This window comes from Leishmania donovani, chromosome 31 (genome assembly GCF_000227135.1).
Source record: "Leishmania donovani BPK282A1 complete genome, chromosome 31".
NCBI lineage: Eukaryota > Euglenozoa > Kinetoplastea > Trypanosomatida > Trypanosomatidae > Leishmania > Leishmania donovani.
In genome coordinates this window covers 214,165-236,107 of record NC_018258.1, presented here as the reverse complement: position 1 = coordinate 236,107, position 21,943 = coordinate 214,165, and the positions used below count along the sequence as shown (strand labels likewise).

At 59.8% G+C, this 21,943-nt stretch overlaps 8 protein-coding genes across 8 annotated transcripts; all 8 read left to right on the top strand.

Moving 5' to 3' along the window:
• Positions 1-68: 68 nt before the first annotated feature.
• On the top strand, positions 69-2,843 carry LDBPK_310670 (hypothetical protein, conserved; the record flags this gene model as incomplete). Its single annotated transcript, XM_003863109.1, has 1 exon — positions 69-2,843. The coding sequence occupies one exon, from the start codon at positions 69-71 to the stop codon at positions 2,841-2,843; it is 2,775 nt and encodes a 924-aa protein (XP_003863157.1).
• A 467-nt stretch (positions 2,844-3,310) lies between these two features.
• Positions 3,311-3,658, top strand: LDBPK_310660 (hypothetical protein, conserved; the record flags this gene model as incomplete). Its single annotated transcript, XM_003863108.1, has 1 exon — positions 3,311-3,658. One exon carries the CDS (start codon positions 3,311-3,313, stop codon positions 3,656-3,658), a length of 348 nt encoding a protein of 115 aa, XP_003863156.1.
• Positions 3,659-6,873: 3,215 nt separating this feature from the next.
• On the top strand, positions 6,874-9,324 carry LDBPK_310650 (hypothetical protein, conserved; the record flags this gene model as incomplete). The annotated part of the gene is made up of 1 exon (XM_003863107.1): positions 6,874-9,324. One exon carries the CDS (start codon positions 6,874-6,876, stop codon positions 9,322-9,324), a length of 2,451 nt encoding a protein of 816 aa, XP_003863155.1.
• Positions 9,325-9,770: 446 nt separating this feature from the next.
• Positions 9,771-11,450, top strand: LDBPK_310640 (hypothetical protein, conserved; the record flags this gene model as incomplete). The annotated part of the gene is made up of 1 exon (XM_003863106.1): positions 9,771-11,450. One exon carries the CDS (start codon positions 9,771-9,773, stop codon positions 11,448-11,450), a length of 1,680 nt encoding a protein of 559 aa, XP_003863154.1.
• Positions 11,451-11,937: 487 nt separating this feature from the next.
• LDBPK_310630 (hypothetical protein, conserved) lies at positions 11,938-13,314 on the top strand (the record flags this gene model as incomplete). Its single annotated transcript, XM_003863105.1, has 1 exon — positions 11,938-13,314. One exon carries the CDS (start codon positions 11,938-11,940, stop codon positions 13,312-13,314), a length of 1,377 nt encoding a protein of 458 aa, XP_003863153.1.
• Positions 13,315-13,883: 569 nt separating this feature from the next.
• LDBPK_310620 (C-5 sterol desaturase, putative) lies at positions 13,884-14,708 on the top strand (the record flags this gene model as incomplete). Its single annotated transcript, XM_003863104.1, has 1 exon — positions 13,884-14,708. One exon carries the CDS (start codon positions 13,884-13,886, stop codon positions 14,706-14,708), a length of 825 nt encoding a protein of 274 aa, XP_003863152.1.
• Positions 14,709-15,855: 1,147 nt separating this feature from the next.
• On the top strand, positions 15,856-17,481 carry LDBPK_310610 (amino acid transporter aATP11, putative; the record flags this gene model as incomplete). Its single annotated transcript, XM_003863103.1, has 1 exon — positions 15,856-17,481. The coding sequence occupies one exon, from the start codon at positions 15,856-15,858 to the stop codon at positions 17,479-17,481; it is 1,626 nt and encodes a 541-aa protein (XP_003863151.1).
• A 2,620-nt stretch (positions 17,482-20,101) lies between these two features.
• Positions 20,102-21,631, top strand: LDBPK_310600 (amino acid transporter aATP11, putative; the record flags this gene model as incomplete). The annotated part of the gene is made up of 1 exon (XM_003863102.1): positions 20,102-21,631. One exon carries the CDS (start codon positions 20,102-20,104, stop codon positions 21,629-21,631), a length of 1,530 nt encoding a protein of 509 aa, XP_003863150.1.
• Positions 21,632-21,943: the final 312 nt, after the last annotated feature.

Sequence of the window (21,943 nt, the reverse complement as noted above, 5' to 3'; positions counted from 1 at the left end):
ACATCATCCCTTGATTGACTCACTCCTCTGTATTCTTCATATCTGTTTCCTGCTCCGGTGGATGCGAAATGAGGACTCAGCGGCTCTACTCTCAACTTGTAACGGCGCTTCGCTCTTCTTGTGTGCGCGGCAGCGCTGCGGCCGCTGCCGCAGCGGTTTGCACAGCCTTACGACACGCCAGCGCTGAAGCTGTCCTAGCGCAGCAGGAGCATGCTAATGTCCACGTCGACAGCGACGATGCACCACCGGCAGCCGATCAGGAGCATGTACAGGAGGCTGGTGATAAAGAGCCGCACCAGGCCTCACTGGTGTCTCAACTGCTGCCGTATGTGTACGGTTCCAGCGGTGTCGCAGGCGACGCGCACCTTTCTCTGCCCATCGACCACGTCGCGTTGCGACGCATCAAGAACATCATGAATGTGAAGAGCAAGCACGATTTGGCCAAGGCGCTTGACAATGTCCACCTGCTCGAGACGCCGGAGGACTGCACCCGCTACGTGAACCTGACCGCGTCCTACATTCGACAGCAAGCACGGATGGAGGAGCAGGCGCAGTCCCCATCTCTTGCGACGCGTCAGCGTGCAGCGTACTTGCAGCGACAGCTGCGAGGTGTTCGACTCAGCGGGCTGGAGAAGAGCGCGCTGCTTAGGAAGGCCTGCACCCTCGTTGAGGAACGACGAGTGCCGCTCGTGGTCGCGAGTCGGCTGCTGCGCTTCCGCTGGCCTGGTGACCTCGCCACCGTCGCTTGCGGCGTCCGTCAGTCCTACGTGATGGATTTGATCCGCAGTTGGGCCACAGAGGCGCTGCAGCAAAATGAGCTCGAGCCGCGGGACGCGCGCGCGCTCTTGAACAACTGTGCCTTCGCCTTGAAGTCCGCTGTGCGCCGACACGCGAAAGGCCAGGCGGCAGAGCCACTTAGCGACATCTCATCCTTCATCGGGGCACTTGTGATGAGGGCCAGCCAAGACGCACACTCGCCCGCGAAGGCGGAGGGGTTGATTGGCCTCATGTGGTCGGTACACTTGACGGGGTGTCCGGCGCCAGCGAGCTTCTGGGACACGATGGTGCAGCGTGTGGTGAGCATGAATGAGGCGTTGGAGGGGGAGCTCGCAAGCAGCGCGGACGCCGCAGCATCAGAGGACGGCACGCCCACCTCTGCCCGCGCCATTTCCACCTCTCCTGCATCGTCGCCGTCGTCCGCAAAAGTGCCGCGCGCGGGCCACTTCTTCAGCACTCTCTCGACCCGCCAGCTCTACCGCTTCCTCACGGTGCTGAAGCTGGCGAAGTGGGATGGCAACCCAACCGTTCTGCATCGGCTGGCAGACCAGACGCTGCGTAACGTCGCCTTCGAGTTGGAAGCAGCGAACTTCGACCGGCATGTGAGCAGCGACAGTGAATGTAAGAGGGCGGTGGCGGCGGCGGCGAAGCCGAGTATCAAGCCGTTTTCTGTTATGAACGCTGCAGAGGTACATCTAGGCACGGCACAGCAAAAGCCCGTGCGGTTACCCAAGTCAGTGGTGGCGCGCCGCATCCGGCAGGTGGCAGACCTGCATCCGGACGAGTTCCTTGAGCTGCTTCACCTTGCCGGGGATCTGGGGGTTCCATTCAGCATCTCTGCGACCCGCATGGTGGACGAGCTCCTCATTCCACTTGTGCCGCACCTCAATGCTAAGCAGCTCATTGTTCTCCTCCAGGTCGTGCGTCACACGCGAAGCCAGTCTTCGACGCTTCTGCAGGTGGTGATGGACCGCCTCGTCGAGCGTGGCGCCGCCGGCGCTTACGCGCTTCCTCTAGCAAAGGCGGCTGTGAAGGCTGCGGCGAAGGCGCCGGCCGTATTCCAGAGCTTGCGCACGGACGACTTTGTTGAACTCTTCACGACCACCTGCGAGGCACAGCATACACTCGTTCGGGCCGCGGAAGTGGCCGCGATGGGAGACATCCTCTACGCCCTCAGCAGGCGCTACGAAGAGACCTCGCTGCAAGGCCAGCGCATTCGCGAAGTGATGAATCTTCTCTGCGCACAGGTGGACCGGCTCGTTCAGCTGCAGGTGGCTTCCAGCTCGATAGCAGACCGGCTGCTGGAGTGTACCGTTCTGCTGCGCATGCGCGCCAATAAGGTGCAGTACCCAGCAGTGCAGGAGCTCCTCGCCTCCAGGGCAGTGGCAGTAGATCGAGAGGAGCGGTGCCGCGAGGCCCGCCAAGAGTGGGCCCTGAAGTGGGCCGAGACGCTCGCAGCAGGAGCGGTGGAAGGAGCGATATCTTCTCCGCGCCGCGAATCGCTGAAGTGGGAAGGGCTCTCCGAAGGGAACCTCCCGCAGGTGGCGAAGGCTGCCCTTTCCGTGTATGGTGAATTCGTGTACATATTCGAGCGCATGGTCACCGTGAAGGCGGTACTGACGGCGAAGGACTTTGAGTTGTTTGCATTCAGCATCAAGAAGGCGGGGCTCTACAGCATCTTGCAAGGAGCCCAGCTCTTCCAGCAGGGGCACTTCGAGGCCGACGTTCCGTACACAACGCCTGCCTCCCAAGCAGCCGCGCAGGGGCTTTCGAGGACTATGCCGGCGTGGATGGAGAAGACGGTCACAAACGCTGTGCTCACCAAGCTGTCCAACAGCCGCATCTCTTCGTCGGACACGGACGACGACTTTCTGAAGGTGCTGGGCCACGTGCACTGCGATGCGGCCAAGGTGGACGCCGTGATTGAGATGATGGCCAGGTCACCGCTGCGCAGACTGCAGCGCCAGAGACCAGTTTGGCTGTACATTGCCGAGCTGGCGCGTCGCTTCGGCTCCGAGGAGACGAAGGAGGCAATGTCGGCGTACTTGAAGAAGGCGCTGTACTGAGTGCCACGTGAGGGTCTAGGTAGCGAATCTGTGGAGGGCGGCTGGAGGGGGACGGCTTCGGGGGCATCCCCTCTCTCTCGCGCGCGCGCGTGCATGGCGTACTACGTGCCGGCGGACATGCAAGACAATCATGAGTGACGCGTTTGTGTTCTTGAAGGGTTTGTGGTGTGTGCGCCTTCGGATGTGGAGGGCGAGTGGCTGCCCGCGATGCTGATTTTGTCGTTGAAGATGTCGGAGCTCTGTCACACAAACGCGCCTGGGAATGCGCTCTACAAGACAAGCGTGGAGTGAAGTCCCGAGACGTTTGTAGCGCTGGTTACTCTCACAGAAGCACGCACGTACACACACACGCACAAAAAGAGGGATGGAGACAGGAGGGGGCGTGCCTCTAGCCTTTTCCTCTTGTCCTGCTTTCTGCCTTCTGCGTGGCTGGAGTCACGAAGGAGCTTCACCGTGCTCCTACACGGATGTGTTGCGCAGCCAACCGTGTCTCCGTTGCACGCCGCCGCCTTGAATGCGTTCTCTCTCTCTCTCTGGATGCGCATGTCGCACTGTCCCCCGAACGGTGCCACCCACCCATCGACATGGTCATTCTTCGCTTGCTTTCCTCTCTGCTGGCTCACCTACTCTCACCAGATTTGCATTTCTATCGCTTTCTTGACAGCGATGAAGCGGTTTTCAATGGCGCCGGCGCTGCGGGCTGTCGCACCGCCGTCTCCCGGCGCCTTCGCATGCCTTTCCGTATCGTGCGGCTGCGCCTCTCACTACCAGAAGCGGTGGGCCGGGACGCAGCGACGCGTCATCCGGCCCACTGAAGAAAGCGTCGCCGAACTGATGGAGGATGCCGATGAAGAGGGTGCTTGCATCAGCACTGTCAGTGTCTCGTCCTTCGCCGCCCCCGCGCCGCTTTCGGCCATCTCAGAGTCCGCGGCGCTCTACCGGAGAGTGGCAGCAGCGGGTTTTGACGGCAAAGCGGCGCAGGCAGCGAAAAGACGCCGCAGCGGCCATGCCGGTGACGGCGATGCAAGTGCCACGGATGATGCCGCGCCTACAAAAACTACTCACGATGCAGTCGAGGCAGAGGCGCTCGCGGGGACCTCCGCAGGCGATGGCGACGACGCTGTCGTCGAGGAGGCGAGAGGGGACGAGACGTACATCCTTCAGCAGCAGCAGTACTACTACGAGCTTCCCGTGCAGGCGCTTACCGATATCGCAACCGCCTACTTGCGCTCTACAGAGAACATTGTCCTCGTGTCGCCGCAGGAGGAGCACATCCTGTTTCCTGTTCTTATGGAGCGCCTGCAGGAGTTCCACGTATCACAGCTGCTGGACATTGTCGACAGTCACTGGAGTCGGTCTACCATGCTTCGCTACGGCACCCAGTACAAGGATATGGTGCGTGACCGCATTGCTCAGCTCGCCACCGCCGCGGCGACGCAGTTGGAGGCGAAGAGGAGGAGGCAGCAGGAGCAGCAGTCGTCTTCCAGCGCGGCAGAGTCGACGTCCGCCGCTGCCGGCGCATTTGGGGCGACGGGGAGAGGTGAGGGTCACAGTACCAAGGCTAGGGGTGCCAGCGAGGAGTGCGAGGATGACGGTGCCGTGTTCGTGGCCGAGAAACAGGCAGCCGATGCGCAGCGCTCTGCTGACGCTATTCTGGCTCACGCCGAGAAGGAGATTACGTCCGCGACGGTGTACCGCGCCTTGGTGGTCATGGGAATCAGCGCGGGGCACCGTAAGCGCGACTTGGCCTTTTTCCAACTCCTCGGCAACTACTTAACCTTCTTTATCAACGACTATCGCGACCCGCATGAGCTTGTGCGCGTACTGACGGCGCTGGCGCGCGCGAAGATAGTGCCGTCACCGGCGTTCCTCAACATGATTGCGCGCCGCATGCCGGTGCTGCACAAGCGCATCCCACTGGAGCCGCTGCCGGCCTATCGCGCTCTCTCCAACTTTGCACGGATGGGGCACACCTCTATGAACACGTTCCGCTTCCTCGCGGACTGCATGTTTGCCCACGTGGAAAAGCACATCAGCGAGGAGAAGAAGCAGCTCACCACAATGGCAGCCGCATCAAAGAAGCCTGCAGCTGCGACAGAGGAGTCCGATGCGAAGACAGCTCCATCTACCGCCTCGGGCTCCGCAGCCTGCATGGATCGCGCGCAGAGGTGCAGCCAAGAGGTGCTGGAAAAGGAGCGACTGCGTCGCATGTGCGGGCTGAAGCCGTCTATGTTCACAAGGTGGCTCGCCATCCTCGCTCGCTTCAACGCTCCGCATCAGCAGTACCTGCGCCCTCTCATCAAGCCGGTCATCTTGCCGATGCTACCGTACTTCCCACCACCAAGCTTCACTCGGCTGGTGAGCACGACGCGTGTGTTCAGGTCAACCGATCGCGCTCTCGTGGACGCGCTGGTGGGGCGGGTGTGCGATGTGCTCGCGCCAGCCGGCAAGCTGACACGCGTGGATGCGATGGAGTTGCTGCGGCTCATCTCTCAGGATGACACCCCCGTGCCTACTCAACTGGATCGCGTCCTCCAGATATGCAAGGACTACCTTGGGAGCTCGACAAGCACCTACACGATGGAAGAGGTGGCTCCGAGCAGCGCCGAGCGGAGCGCAGCTCCGCGGCCACGCGGCACAGTCACGGTTGTGCCGCGTCCGCGAGACATGTGCAACGTGGTGAAGCTGATCGGCTGCTTTCAGAAGCGGGATGAGATCCCGCTCGAGTCCCTCACCCCGCTGCTGGAGCTGACGGAGGACTTTGCAAAGCGCCTCGCGCATCTGATGGAGCTGTGCGTTGTGTCACTGACGCAGGTGGATGCGTTTCTGGAGCTGTGCGAGCGGCACCAAATTCCAGATGTATCGGGGGCGTTGGAGCAGCTAATGCGGAAGCGACGGGATGTGGTGCTGCAAGCCAAGCGCTCTCCAGAAGCGGCGGCGGAGGATAGGGGCGGCAGAGGCAGCGCCACCGACGATGAGGAGGCCGAGGAGGCGTACTACGGCCAGCTGGACATCGACGTGCGCGAGACGTTCAACAAGATTCTCCTTACAAACGACTGGAATACCCACTGCCGCTACAGACCACTGCCTGGTCCGCTGCAGGTGGACTTCCGCAACGAGCTCACCAAGGTGTCTGCTCTCGAGCTTCTTCAGGCGGTGGACTTGTTTGCCAAAGCGTGCCCAGGTGCTCTGCAAGACGCGCCACGGCTCTTTCTCAGCCGCAGCCTACTAGAGAAGCTCGGTAAAGAGGGCGAGGTGGTGGTGGAGGAGGCAACGAACAGTCTTGTTATTCGCCAACCCCGTGCCGAGCTTCTTACTCGCGAGGATTTACAAACGTTCACGGCGCTGGTGGAGCGGACACCGCTGGAGGCAGTGCGCACCTCTCCGGTTGTGTGGGTGTTCATCAAAGAGAAGGCCGAAAGACTCGGCTTGACTTCCGTCGAGGCAACGGCCACGGCACGCCTCACCGAACTGCATGGCATGGCACGGAGAGCGTATGCCTAGCGAGCGATCCTGTGCTGGCGAAGATATCGTCGCCGGCTCGAGGTCCACTTGGCGTGTTGGCATCGTGGTGTGCTTGGTGTGTTTGTTCGGCTGTTCAAAGGAGGCGAAAGAAATGGACGATCCAGAGATGAAGGAAGGTGAAAAGCCCCCAAAGGAGGGCGAAGAACAGGAGCGGTGGGCGTGGGCACACGCCTCTCTCTGTCGCTCTGCCCCTTCTTTCTCCACAGTTGTGTAAATCGTGACTCCGCCTCGTGCCCCCGCGGGTGCGCTGACGGGAGAGCCGCGAGATATGTGATGATGAGAAACCGCAAAAAGAGGGGGGGGGGTAGCCGTGCGCAGAAAAGCGCTGCTTCGCCCCACCCTGCACATGACACCCACGTGCTCCCGCCTCTCTCTCTCTACCGCACAGCACAGGACTACACGCTCAAGCATAAGTGTGGAGGAAGGCGTCTTAATCACCTCTTTTCTTTTCGCTCATGCTCAGGCATCACAGCTGCAATAATCGGCGCTGAGCACGACAGCGGTCATGGATGCGGCTGGTGCTCAAGAGGACTCGGGCACAATTCCATTACAGCTCGATATTGGCTACGTAGATGTGCCACGTGATGCGTGCTTTTCCTGGCTGCAGCGCAAGTACGCCAACATCAAGCCTGTAGTGGAGACGTCTTCTGCAGGCTCGAAAGGAAAGCAGCTGCGCATTGATTCAGCCCTCCTGCAGCGCCTCGAGAACGACGTAGTGGCCTGCGATGAGCTGCGTTGGCGGGCCTTTTCCTTCCCGTCGCACCCGATTCATCCTCTGAACGCCAGCTACCGGCATGATCCTGGCAGGAATGCTGGCACGCCAGCCACGGCGGTCGAGATGCATCGCGCAAAGCAGTATTCCTCGAACGGTGCGGAGCACACCACAAACGGAGCGAAAGGGCCCTGCACCCTCGTCATCAGCACCCGGGCGGATAGTGAGGCGAGGAGGCGCGCCAAGAAGGAAACGCGCAAGGCAAAGGACAGCTCCGCGGCTGCCATAGTGGCCACCAGCGGTGGCCCCACGCCAAAAGTGGAGGATCTGCTGGAAAATGCCGTCCGGAAGGAGAAGCAGGCATACTGGTGCCGCGTTCTGGGCGAGGAAAACGTCGACCACGAAACTCCCAGCTCGTCCGCCGGGGCAGAGCGGTGGATCCCACGCAGCTGGCGACCACTCCTGGGAGGCTATGTGAGCGCGCCAAGCCGCATCGATCAGGCGCGCTTCCTCATATTTCCGCAGTCGGGGCACCCCGTCGTGGATACGCGTGACCCAAAAGCGCTCTCCAGCGCTCCTGGCAAGTCGCTGGAAAGCCCGCAGAGTGTGCCGTACTACGTGCGCGGCAGCGCGAGCTGGGAGGTGGAAGAAAACAACCCGGCTGCGGGAGCCGCAGGGCCGGCGCGTGCAACTTGTGATGAACCGAGCGATGAATCAGCGACGCGGGGGGGGCTGCATCACAGCCTCACCTATGCGCTCATCAACCCGGCGACGGCACCAGAGCACTGCAACTGGGCGGACACGGTGGAAGTCTCTGTCGCTCACCAGCAGGCCCGCACGGAGCGTCAGTATGCACCTGAAAGGGCGAAGGTGCAGCGGGTGACGCTGCTGGAGGACTTGGTCTCCGTCAAGACGAGCCAAGGCAACCCACGCCACAGCACCCTCATTTCCGCGACCCGCGCCACGGTGCTGCACAGTGGCATGAAGCACCAGCGCGCAGTCTCCGCACCCTCCTCCATTTCAAAGAAGTATTCCAAGAAGGCGATGGCGTCAGCGGGCCCAGACGATGCATTATTCCAGCTGCGTATCGAGGACGTCTACGACAGCAGTGTGCAGCACTTTGCGCTGCCCGGGATCTGGCAGCGTTGGGTGCGACCTGCTGCAGCCAGAGTCTTCACGAGCGAATCTGACGGAGCGACTGGCTCGCACTCGCTCGACGATGCGCCACGCGGTCTCTATCGCATGCGCTGGTCAGGCGGGCCGGGAGTGGAGCTGTGTCACATGGGCGGTTGCACAAACGGCGCAGAATCGGCGAAGTCAGCCTCCGCGCAGTCATCTCTCCTGACCATCTTTGGCAAATTGTGCTCGGAGTCGTGGGTGCAGGTGCCTCTGTCTTCGCGGTGGACGCTGACGCTGCGCAACCAGTCTGCCGCGGTTGTGCCACTGGAGGCGGGTGCTGTTGTGGCTCCGCCATCGGTGGCCACCGAGGGCACAGGCTTGGAGTTGGCGAACACTACTCCATCTTCGGCCGAGGCAAGCGGCTCTTGGATGGAGCGAGTTTGCACGCACCCGTACTTCTGGGCGACTCAGGGGCCTCGGTGGGACGCCGCTCTCGTACGTGGCTTCAAGAACGACTACAACGGCCTCCATCACGCACGGCGGTGGTACTCGCTGGTCTCAGCGGAGCTGACGCTGAATGGAGGAATGCAGACGGGAAACAACGCACGCGTGAAGAGGAGCCGCGGCGCTGCGGCACCGCCACTACAAGAGAACGACAGCTCCGGTGGCGCCAAAGAGAACAGGACGGGGATGGATGAAGGAAACGCGGAAGACTCGACGCCGACAGCTGGGAGCCGGTGGAGGGGCACCTCGCTGACGGCCTTCGCCAACGCTTGCATGGTGGACAGCGTGAGCGACTACCCGCGCGCCTCTGTCGGCTTCTCCTTCGCCTCGCAGATACCTCGTCTCGCCGTCACCCCCTTCAACGAAATTGTCCCTCGCAAGTTCGAGTGCTCGTTGAGCTGGTTTGCCGCCTTCCAGCCCCGCGCTGGCGAGGCAGCGAGCGGCAAAGGCGTGAATGGAAGCGCCGGGTTTGGGTGGGGGCTGCAAAGCGGGTTCTCGAATGCTGACTCCTCCGCCGCTGAGCCCGCAACGGCAGCGGGCGGCATGCCGTTCCTGCGTGTGTCGCCGGTGGAGACGTTCCAGCACCTGAGGTGCGGGCTGACCTGGCGTTTTGACGACTGAGAACGCCCACAGCGGCAGAAGGGCAGTACCGAGCAGGGGGATAACAGGAGGGGGGGAGGTGCGTGTGTGCGCGCGTCGCGGTCACAGGCACCGGATCATAGGAGACAAAACGAATGAGAGCACAGGGTGCAGCAGCAACGTAACGTGCGCGCGTGCGAGCGTGTCATGACACGGCACGAGTTTGACTTCTCCTTGTTTCCCATCCTTAGCAAGGGAGGCGAGAGGCGCGACTCCCATGATGTTGTAGCACTATGGCGCGGCACAGCTCACGCAAATACCTTATCCCTCTGTGCACCGCCGTCTCCGACTTTCCCTCCAGAACTTCTCGTGTGTGTGGGCGCATCTTTATCACCCATCCTCCTCCCCGCCTCCTCACGTGGTGCTCCCTGCACCACTTACCTTGCCCTCAAACACCAAGCTGCACGGCCATTCGGTGATGGAGAGACATGCCCCGCCCTCAGAAAGCGTCGCTGGAGCGGTCCAGACAGCAGGAACAGCTCATCCACAAGAAGACGATGAAGGCGCCTCCATTGACGTCGACACCGGCGACTGCGCAGCCGCTGCAGACGTGTTCCTCCCTCCTCCACAAGGCGAGCATGTCGCAGCCACGTCACACTGCCGCGAGAAGCGGAGGCAAGGTGCATCAGCTGAGGATCAAAAACAAAAAGTCAAATCCCAACGCCGTGACCCCCTTCAACCACCGCGCACGCTTCACGAAACTGAAGCGCGGCATCCACGCGCAGCGGCAGTGGGTGCTGGACTGCTTGCCGGCAGCAGAGTCGCACATCAGCGCTGGTGCAGTTCCACAACTGGAGCACTTCGAGGCTTCTCCGGTTCTCTCCAGCCCCTCATCCTCTACAAAGGAGTGGGCCAGTGACGGAGAGAGTGACGGTGACCCCTGTGCTCACGTGGGCACGCGCAGGGAGTGTCTCTATTCCCAGGCAGCCGTCAAGTGCGCCGTGGCGGCGATGAACTCACTCTACGCAAGTCTGGACGCGGCCATGAAGGGTCGCCGATACAGGCAGGCGGGGAGGCTGAAGAGGCGCATTCACGCTTGCCAGCTGCGGCTGCGGCGTGAGTTGAAGGCCCGTGCGCTACAAGGCCCCTTGAGAAGCGATGTGGGTAGAGTCAGTCGAGCACTGTCTGATACAACTGGTACGGATGTGCAAGAGACGCGCACAACGGTTTCTTCCGGCGACGCTGCGCTGCCGTATACGTACCGGAGCTTTCACCCACCCTCGACATGGCTGGGTGTGGGCCAACACCCGCGCAGCGCGTGGGTGGATCAGCGCACCGGCCGCTACCCACAGCTGCGCGCCGAAGCGCACCTTCAAGCGGTAGTGCGTCACTTCATGAATGGCGACGTAGCAGACCTCGACACCTTGCCCGACGCATGCAAAACAATGATCCCCGCCCCGTCTTCGTCGCCGCCGAGCACGGCGCTTTCGCGGTCACAGCGTGCAATGAAGTCCTCGCTCTTCGCTGCAGCCTACTGCACGAACGTACTCACCGACGCGCTTGATGACCTCTGCTTCACGCTGCTGCAGGGTCTCTACAAGGAGCAACGCGACTTGAAGCAGAAGCAGCCGCTGCAGTTCAAGGCGAGGCAGCGATACGTTGTGGGCTTTCAGGAGGTGCTGAAGTGTCTAAAGGCGGGGCGCGTGCGGCTTGTTCTACTGGCGACAGATGTCGAAGCGGTCGAGGTTCCCGTCTCGGCACCACCACCACCACCACCTCAGCCCTCAGTCACCGCGCCTGGTGTTCATCGGACGGCCTCGCCCTCTGCGCGTCCAGCAAGCAAATCAACACGGAAGAAGGCGTTCCAGACGCTGCACGAAGCTGTTCAGCTTGTGCAGCAGCTCTGCGGAGTTACCGGTCCTGCCGAGCGGGACACCGTCGCACGCTTCAACGGCCACAGCACCCGAGCGCCGCCCCTCTGCGTGTCCTGCCTGTCACGCCAACGACTCTCCTACGCGCTGTACGCGAAGGGCAGCAAGGTGGGCTGTGTGGCGGTGCTGCAAGCTGAAAAGAATCGCGAGGCTCTCAAGGCGGTGATGAGCTACGCGCGATACTTGACGACCGCCTACACTGCAGAGATGGAGACGACCATGGTCGAAGAGAGGTGAGAAGTGCCGCCGTGAAGGTGGGAGAATGGCGAGGCTCTCCCGAACGAATTCGGCAACCGAACACGGTGTGGGCAGCAGTCAGTGCCGTATGCGTTTGTGTGAAGAGGAAGAGGCGAAGTGGCGCAGCCCCCTGCTCCTGCCCCTGCCTCCGGCCCCTCAAACTGCTCTGTTCTCGCTAAAGAAGGTGGGCACGGTGTGGTGAGGCCGCCGTGATGAGATGTCGAGGCGGGAAGTAAAACAAACATCCACATGCTGCTGCGGCTCGCCGCTATGTCCGTGGAGTGCTCGAGACTTGCATGCTCATCATCAATGCACGAGCTATCTCTATCTTTCCCTCCCCCCTTCTGTGTATCTCTCGGAAACTGGTGCGCCTTGCTCTCCTCACCTCCTCTGTTTTCTCCCCGCTCCTGCACAGGCAACTGTACAGTATTAGACGCTTGATAGGCAGACCACGTACGCCTCCTCCTTCCCACACACTACTCAGAGCATGGGTTTCACAGCCTCAGAGGCATCTGCGCCGCCACACCTGCTATCGGATAATGCGGAAAAGCACTTCGCTGCGGACATCTACGCCTTGCATCACCGTCTCGGTCGATGTGTGAAGCAAGTAGAGCTGTTAATGTCATCCTCGACAGGAGGCTCTTCTCCATCCCATCACAAAGGTGGCCGTGCCAGTACTTCTTGCGTTCGGCGTCTCGGGGAGCTTCTTCGCGAAGCCAGACGGCTCGAGAAACGTGTCGCAGAGGCATCGCTCACTAAGACTGGAAACACGCAAGAGACGGCGGAGCCAGCAGACGACGATGTGACTTCTCCCCTGCGGGCGTACTACCGGCAAGAGCTGCCAGGGCGTCTCACCCACCTTCTGCAGGATGCCGACGCTGCACAGCGGCTTCTGGCGCAGTATCTCTCGCAAACCCCCACACTTGCGCATCTCCCTGTCAGTTGTGTGGGCACTGCCCCTCGTACGCTCGAGTGCGGCCTCACCGCTGTCGCTGCGACCTCCTTCAGTAGGAAGTGCCACATCTACGTGGATGTTGTGCCGCCTCATGCAGCGTGCATTCCGCCGGCTGCAGTGCACTTCATCGAAGGCGCCTCTCCTGCTGGAGCTGACGTGCAGGACTCGTCACTGGTGCGAGGGAGCGTAGCCCAGACGAAAGAGGAACCCGGTTTCAGGGAGAGAAGAACCAGCGCTGCGGCGTCCTTTGCGGGGTATCCGTTCGGCACGTCCTCTGCTGTCGGTGCCGCCATCACCGCAGAGGACCGCATCATGGAGGACATCCAGCAAGCCATTCACCAGATGAAAGACGGCGCTCTGCAGATGAGCGCGCTGATGGAGCAGGAGAAGGCGAAGATGAAGTCCGCCGCCGACCTTTTGTCGGATGGCGTGGCCAAGGGTCAGGCCCACATGCACGAACTCGATCGCGTCTCCTATGTGGCCGAGGCGGCGCGTGTTCCGTGGACGCTAAGGTTCGTGCCGGGCATGCCCATCCTGTGGCGCACGGTGCTACAGCCAATGTGGGCCTTTCTCAAGCAAGTGCTTGTGATGGCGTCCATCATCGCGGTGACGGGCTGCGTGTTGCTGCTCATTAGCGTTGTGCCAAAGCCGACGGTGTATCGCAGACATCGGCTCTGCACCCACGACAGCCGCGCATCTCCTCCCCAAAGCACTGTCGCCTCGGCGACTGGGCCAGTGACCACTGCCGCGCCGCCTCTTTCAGAGGTGCATGTCTCGCCGCCAGCACCTTACGAGGCAGAAGAGCCCGTGGCGATGGACTCCCCAGCCCCAGCAGAAACTGTGCAAGAGGTTTCGCCGCCGTCGTCTCATGAGGAGAACCTTACCGCTGAGTTTCGGGATGACTTGTGAGCCTCAAAGGCGTCACAAGGACGGCTGTTTACATTGGGCTTGGTGGCGGTGCCTACCTGTACACGTGTGCACATGCATACGAGAGGCAACGAGTCGATGACGCTCCTCTCCACGGCAGCGTAGCTCAAGAACAAAGAAAACGCCATACTAATAATGAAGGCGTCCCTCGCTCTCTCCCTTGTTAGGCGAAGATGAAGGATCAAAGGATGCTTGTGCCGCCGCCTGTTGTGAATCCTCCGCTACACGGGGAGAGAGAGACACCGGCAGTGTTCATGCCACCCCGTCTCTGGCTGCACATCTCCTCCCGCGTCGCCTCTTCTCCATCCCAGTCCTTTCCTCCCCCTGCATCCACCCTCTGTTCATCGTGCGCCAGAGAAGCGCTTCCTGCTCAGGAAAAAAGAAAACGCGGCAAACATAGTCACTCGCATTACGCAGCAGCCAGCCTCTCTCTCTCTCTCTGCGTGTGCGTGTGCCTCTCGAGGACGCTTCTCGCTTACACCCCCCCCCTCCTCCTCCCTCTCCTTCGATAGAAGCGACTAGAGGCTCACTCACACACCAACCTCTACGCCATGGAGCCTCTCTACGCCAAGATGGCCTCCTTCGACATGGAGGCGCTGACGCCGGCGCAGAAGTACGGCATCCAGGCCGCGTTTCTGGGAATCATCTTTGTGAGCTTCGGTGTGTACAGCAGCGTCGTCATCCCTGTCATCGCGGCGGTGGTGAAGGGGCGCATTCCCGAGCGTGTGAAGCCTCTAGAGAAGCTGACGGTGAAGGACAAGTTGTACGTTGGTTTTGCCAAGGCGGTGACCGCCGTCTTCGTGTACCACACGTACCAGTTCATCCGCAACACAGAGGTGAGCCGCATGTCACCCGACTTCCTGGACGGCCCTGCCGTGGTGCGGTCGGTGCTGTGGCTGCCGGTACACCTGCCGGCGCTCTTCATTCTCTACGACTTCTTCTACACACTGTTCCACTGGACCCTTCACTGGCCCCCCATCTACTCCCTCATTCACAAGCATCATCATCGGCAGATGTCTCCCTTTCGCGGCAACACCGACGCCATCAATGATAACCCAATCGAGTACGTCTCGGGCGAGTACCTGCACCTGCTGGCGCTGTACCTGCTGACACGCTTGACGCCCGTGGGCCAGGTGCACGCACTGACGGCTATCATCTTCATCTTTCTTGGCGGCACTCTCGCCAGCCTGAACCACACCCGCGTGGACTTACACATTCCGTACTTGTTCAACGTGAAGGCACACGACTACCACCACCGGCAGCCGCGCGTCAACTTTGGGCAGTACATCATGCTCTGGGACTGGGTGTTTGGCACCTTCCAGGCCGAGGGGCTGCCCTCGGAGGTGTCGGCGAAGAGCCTCAAGAAGGCAGTGTGAAAAGTCGACATAAAGTCGGACCAACGGCAGGCGCAGGCGGTTGTAGAGGAGGAGCGGAGAGCAAGGAGCCTTTTTTTTTTGGATGGGTGGAGGGGGAGGGGAGGAGGCTCCCCGTGTGCGATGCAGCGGAAGGGCCGAGGGCCCTACCGCCATATACGTAACCTCTCTGTGCCCCGCCGTCTCTGTCTCTTCTATGCGCCTCTAGCCTTCACGCTTGCAATGCCTTTTGTTACTTACCTTGTTTCTTGTTTCGCTGTGTGAAGGCGCACACACGTCAGCTCTCACAACCGCGTGTCCGTGGACCGGCAGAGACACGCAACACAAAGAGAACAAGAAACTTCACCTTGTCCCTCCTTGTTTCTCCCTCGCGACCGTCTGCAGCGAGGCGGCGGCCACGCTCCTCGTGGCCTCGCCCATTCCCCTTTCAGAATGTGGCGCACAAGCCTAGTACGTTGATGTGTAGACATCAGAGGTGAGCCGCAGGTGTGCGTGGAAATCGAAGACGAGGGGGTCAAACACCCGTAAAACGGAAGCAAAATGTGGAAGCCCTCTTCGCCGAACTGCGAGCAGAAGACGAGCGCCAAGATACCCGAGGCGGGCAATCGGGTGTATCTGTATGTCTCCACCTGTGCAGTGGTGTGTGTGTGTGTGTGTGTGTGTGTCTTTGCTGCTTCTCTTCATCTCTCTTTCCTTGGACCGGCAGTGCATGTAGGAGACGTTGCATTCCGCTGAAGAGACGATGCCCAGGCAGGCATGGTTGAGGCGGGCGCGCATCGTTCGCGCACCCATGCCTGTTGTACCGTGGGTCCTGTGTGACAGCCACGGCGCCGTCCTCTTGAGTGCCTGAAAAACACTTCCAGGTCGGCAGTGGCCCCTCCCCCCGCCCCCGATAGCACATGCATGATGCTCTCTCTGCTCTGTTCTCCACCTCCCTCTGGCCCTATTCCATTTCTCCCTCTCTTCGCTGCATGCCACGCTCGCGCTCACCCACCGCACACCGACATCCTGCTGTACATGCAGCTTCTGCTGTGAGCTTCCTCTGCTTCCGATCCGTCTCGCCTGCTCTGCATAGGCGTATTTTCTCTTGTTTTTCTGCACCGTCTCGCGCGACTTTTTTTTTGGTCTCTCTCTCTCCCACGACACAAGCATGAGCACGCCGAATCCCCCCGACAGAGCGCCGTTGGTGAGCAATGCACAAGGCCTGCACCAGCGCGAGGATGATCAGCAGCAGGAAACCGCCCCCCGCAGTGTTTCCGTCTTTTCGCAGCCGCGGTCGATGCACGATAACGGTGAGAATCTCAAGGAGGACGACTACAGTCGCCGCATGAGCATCAACTTGTCTAACATCGACATGGAGCCGCTTGGCGTGTCGGAGGTGCTTCTGGATGGGCATCGGTTGCACAAGAACGATGACACGCACGGGGGCAGTCACCTAAAACGCGTGTTGGAAAGCGGGGAGGAGGGCGACGAAGCTGACCAGCATCCGCCAAAGCCGCCCGGGACGTTGCGCAAGGCGATTCACGTGCTGCGTTTCTACTTCAACGTGGTCGTGCCATTTGGCGGCTTCCTCGCCACCACCTTCAACCTTGCCTCCGCCACTCTCGGTGCCGGCATCATCTCCATCCCCTCCGGCTTCAACCTGAGCGGGGTGATCATGTCCTGCGTCTACCTCATCCTGGCTGCGGCTGGCACAATCTACTCCATGAACCTTCTGGCGAAGGTGATGGTCAAGACAGGGCTTCGGACCTATGCCCAGTCGGCGCGTGTGCTGCTCGGCCGCGGCGCCGACTACTTTCTCGCTGTGCTCATCATCATCCAGTGCTTCGGTGGGTCTGTCGCGTACATCATCGCAACGAGCACGCTGCTGAGCCCCATCCTGAATGCCCCGAGCGCGCCTGCGTTCCTGAAGACAAAGCAGGGCAACCGCATCATAACGTCGGTGGTGTGGCTCACCTTCATGTTGCCGCTCGTGTTTCCCAAGAAGGTGAACTCGTTGCGCTACGTGTCCACCTTTGGTGTGCTCTTCATTGTGTACTTTGTGGCATGCATGATTGGGCACTCCGCCACGCATGGGCTGCACAACCCATCGATTCGAAGCGAGATGCGCATGATGCGCACTGGCAACGAGGCGCTGGAGGGCCTCGGCGTGTTTCTCTTCAGTTTGATGGTGCAGCTGAACGCCTACGACATCTTCTTTGAGATGCAGCACAAGACGGTGCTCCACTTTACCCTCTACACAACCATCGCCACTGGCATGTGCGTGCTGCTCTACATCCTCTCGGGCATCTTCGGCTACGCGGATTTCGGCTCCAAAGTGCGAGACTCGGTGCTCTCCCTGTACGACCCCATCAAGGAGCCCTACATGGCGGTCGGCTACATTGGCATCGTCATCAAGATCTGCGTTGCCTTCGCCCTCCATATGATCCCGTTCCGTGACGCCCTCTACCACTTCTTTCGCTGGACGCCGGAGGAGGTGCCGTACTGGAAGCACTGCCTCGTCATGGCCGTTCCGGCGACAGCCGCGCTGCTTTGCGGTCTCTTTATCCCGACCGTCAACACCGTCCTGGGACTGCTGGGCTCCTTTTGCGGTGGCATCATCGGCATGATTATGCCAGCGCTGTTCTATATGTACACTGGTGACTTCAACCTGCGCGAAGTTGGCCTGCTGAACTACGTGGCCACGCACCTGCTGCTCGTCGGAGGTGTTGTTTCAGTGGTCTTTGGCACCGTCACCACCATCTACAGCACCTCCCAGAGATCTTTCGTCTCGTAAGCGACGCACATGGGGGAGGAGACGTGGGAAGGAACAGAAGCGTGGGTGTTTACTTTCATTTTTTTGCGTGTCGTTTTCTTCTCTTGTAGGCCCGCACCGAGTACTGCTGAGCGTGCGTGTGTCTCCCCTTTCCCTCTTCCCATGAACTGTACATTCGTGAAGCATGTGGGCGATCCCCCTAAAACGGCGGTGAATGGACGTGAACTGCGCTCTTCTAGTCAAGCAGCCACGATAACCTTCGAGATGAGATGTGGAAGAGAGAGAGCGGATGTGGAGAACACGAGGCATACGGAGGTGCATGGTTAGCGTGGGAGTCTCTCTCCAGACATACAAGCACGGTGCTACTCGAATGGGCGTGACGTAGAAGCGCCAGGCTGAGCAGAGACGTCTTTCGCTTTTCCGTTTTTTTTTCCTTCGCGTGTCGGCGATGACTTTTTTTTCTTTTTCGGTCTTCTCTCTTTCTCTCTCTGTGCCTTTCACTCGTGGCGCTGGCTGACGCTCACGACGATGCGCCCTGTGCAGCATCGCTGCGTGTGTGTGAATGCTGGGCACGGGCTCATCGCGTTTTTCAGTCTTCTGTCCGTTTACGCTACCCGTTTTCTCTTTTCGGAAGTGAGGGTGGGCAGTGGACGTTGGCCACGATGATATCGGTCTTCTCCAACAGCTCTCTCTCTCTCTCTCTCTCCTCCACACCAAGGCAACTGTGGCTCAGCGTGTCGCTTCCTACCCCACCCCGGACTCCCACTATCGTACCGCCAGACACGGCGGCAGTGACCTCGTCGTGTTTGTGCTTAACTGGACCGCTGGCATGTCTCTTTTCCCGTGTGCCCCTCTTTTCCTTCCACCGCTTTCGTCTTCTAACTTTCTTCTGTAAAGTTGATCGATCCAGTGTAAAGACAGACGATCAAAGGCCGTGTGTGTATATCTGCATATCATCTCCGTCGTTGCGGAGTGGGCGGATGCGTGTCGCGCCTCTCACCTTATTCTGCCGAGCCTAAGGCCTTCCCTCTGCAAAGAGGGCCTGACGTTCTACACAGGCCCTCTTTTTTAACTTAGTGAAGAAGCGTGTCGTATCTCCAAGGGTGCATTACACACGCGCAGTGGATGCGCGATTACGGGGACAATCTCCCCACCACCACCACTATATATGGCATGCAAGATCAGGACTGTATCACGGAGGGGGCACCACCAACGCAAACAAATCGAAGGTAGAGTGCACGAATGTGTGTGGGGCCCATCCATGCGCGTATGAGGCTTTGGGCGCCGGTGACAGAGACACCACGGGAGGGCGTCCCTCCCTTCCTCGCCCAGCCCGCATCACATCGCCTGGTTTCTCTCTTGTACGACCAGAATGCTGTTTGCGGTCTTGCTAGCGAGGCTCGGGGAATTCTGCCCAGCGGGGTGCAGCACCCCCGCTGTGTTGGCGTCATCCAAGTTGGCCTATGCGACCCTCTTCACCCGTTGGCTCTCTCTTGCGCATCCCTTTCTGCCTGGCTTCTGCGCCTGAGTGTACGTGCGGCCATGCCTGTACGCACATGTGTGTACGTGTCTCTTTATCCCATGGCACACACACGAACATGCACCTACCAAAAAGACAACACCACAGCGCAGCACACAAACGAGGTCCTTCTTCCGCATCCGCTCCCTTTCATTGCACGCACACGTTGTTGGTTGTTTTGTGCTGTCTCTCCTCTCTCTCGTCTTTCTCCTTGTTTGTTTCCCGAGTCTGCGTCTTTTCCGAACTCACCACGGCATACACGGCGCTACGGTGATCCATTTGGTTTGGGTCTATTTTGTGTGTGTGTGTGTCCCTCCCTTCCCTTCCTCCCTCTACCCCGCTGTCGCCTCACGCCATCGCGAGCACGGCTCATACACGCATTCGTCATCTGTGCGCGCCTCGGAGCTGCGACACAGACACGAAGGAAGAGGAAAGGCGGAAGAGGAGGAGCGGGGTTGGTGGGTGGGTAGGTGGGTGGGTGGGGGGCATTTACAACACGGTGAGCGTCAGCGCATCCTCTCTTGTTTGCTTGTTTTTCCTGTGTGTTTTTGTGGACCCCTCACAGCGGAGGATTCACTACGGCTTGGTTTTCTTTCTATCCTTCCCTTCTTCGCAGTTGCCCGCCATTCTGTCGGCGAGAACAACGAGTCGGCCAAAATCTAAAACAACATGAAGCACCACATGTTTGTGTCTCTCTCTCACTCTTGCTCTTGTACTACACAGCCACAAGCATTTCCGTGAATACGAAACGGACGTACTGGTAGGCCAAAACGTCCGTTCTTCCCACCCACCGACCCCCTCCTTACCATCGTACACTACTACGGTGCTGAACCAGTCAAGGCACAAACCACGCACACACATATATATATATATATATATAGAAACGTAAAGAGGTTAGCACCCTTCCTTTTTTGTGTGTTGGTTCGTTGTTCGCTATCGGATCACTCGCTCGCACTGTCTCTTGCTTATCGCGTCGCCTCTTTTTGCCTGCCCTGGCGTTACCGACATTCAAGTGCCACCCGGAAAACTGTGACCGCCTCGCTGCCTCTCTCGAAAGCTCGACATCTCCATACAGCGCTAGCACGCTAATCCAACCGGAAAAGTCACACGCGCACGCCTAACATGCCTGGCAACCGTGTGCCACTGTCCCACACGCTTGGCAAGGATGAGGTGGAGCTGAAAGGACATTGTCGCAGCGATTGCCATGAAGCGCCTGCGGCAGCACTGGGGGATATGGACCCCAAATGGGTGGACGTGGACGATGAATTCTCCTGCGGTGGCGGCCGGAAGCTCCTTTACGAGTGCCCAGATCTTCCTATGCAAAACGGCGTTGACCGAGATACCGAGGGCCAGCCACTCCCAAGCTCTCAGGCACCGGACGAGGTGAGGGGTGCGAAAAGATGGGCGCGGCGAAACATCTTCTCTCGTATCTTCAACGCCATCATCCCGCACGGTGGCCTGCTCTCTGGCGCAGTCAACCTGGCGTGTGTGACGCTTGGTGCCGGTATTATGTCGATCCCGTCCGCCTTCAACACATCGGGGATAATCATGGCGGTGTTTTACCTCGTGATCATAACCAGTCTTACCGTGCTCTCCATCACGTTGTTGTCTAACGCCATGGAGAAGACCGGCATCTACAGCTTCGAGGGACTTGCCCGCGCTCTCTTCGGTCGTGGTGGTGACATCGTTGCGGCCGTGCTCATGTGGATACTCTGCTTCGGTGCTTCGGTGGGCTTCGTCATCGCCATTGGCGACATCCTCAAGCCGATCTTCGCGCACCCTAAGGTGCCACCATTCCTGCAGGAGAAGAGCGGCCGTCGCTGCATCATGAGCGGCGTCTGGTTGCTATTTATGCTGCCGCTGGTGCTGCCCAAGAAGATCAACTCCCTCCGCTACATGTCCGCCGTCGGTGTCTTCTTGATTGTGTTTTTTGTCATCTGCGCCATCTATCACTCCATCGTGTACGGGTTGAAGGACGGCATCCGCAAGGACCTCGTTATGGTGCGTCCCGGCAATGAAGCCGTCTCGGGGTTGTCCATCTTCTGCTTCAGCTACCTGTGCCAGGTGAACGTTGGCCGTATTATCGTCGAGAACACCGAGAGAACAACTCGCATGATCACACTTCAGGCCATCCTGAGCTGCAGTATCTGTGCAACGCTCTACTTCCTCACTGGCTTCTTCGGCTACGCAGATTTCGGGCCTTCTCTGAAGGGCAACATCCTGGAAAGGTACAGCCCCTACCAAAGCCCCATCTTCTTCGTTGTCTTTCCCGGCATCATCGTAAAGCTGTGCGCCTCATTCTCGCTGGACATGCTCGCCTGCCGCACGGCGCTGTTCCAGGTGATGCACTGGGACGTGGAGACGATGCCGTACTGGAAGCACACCCTGGTGAGTGTGCCGATGGCCATCGGCGCTCTCATCCTCGGCTTGTTCGTACCCGATATCAACATCGTCTTTGGACTTGCCGGCGCTCTCTCTGGCGGCTTCATTGGGTTTGTATTCCCGGCGTTGTTTGTCATGTACGCTGGCAGCTGGAACCTCAAGAAGGTGGGTATCTGGTACTACCTCGCCACTTACTTCCTGCTTATCTGCGGTGTTGTTTCCATTGTCTTTGGCACCGTTTCCACCGTGTACTTTAGCTTCTTCGTGTAGGCCCTCGGCCAGTGCGTAGACCGTGCACGGGGGTGCTGTGCATGAGCCGGGCAGCAGAGCAGATCGCACTGTCGCCGTATTGCTTCACTCAGAAGTGCAGTTTTGCTTGAGCACTGTACGTTCCTGTGCGTCTGTCTGTGTCTGTTTCTCCCCTCCCTCCGCCTCCGCCTCGCGTTTCTTGCGCATCGAGCGTTGTGCGGACACGGGGCTGCCTCTTTCTCTCTCTCCCTCCCTGTGCCGCTGCTGCCACTCGCAGAAGCGAAGTTTTCTTTTTCGTTGACCAAAGGATCGGCAGCTGTTAGTGGATGGAGG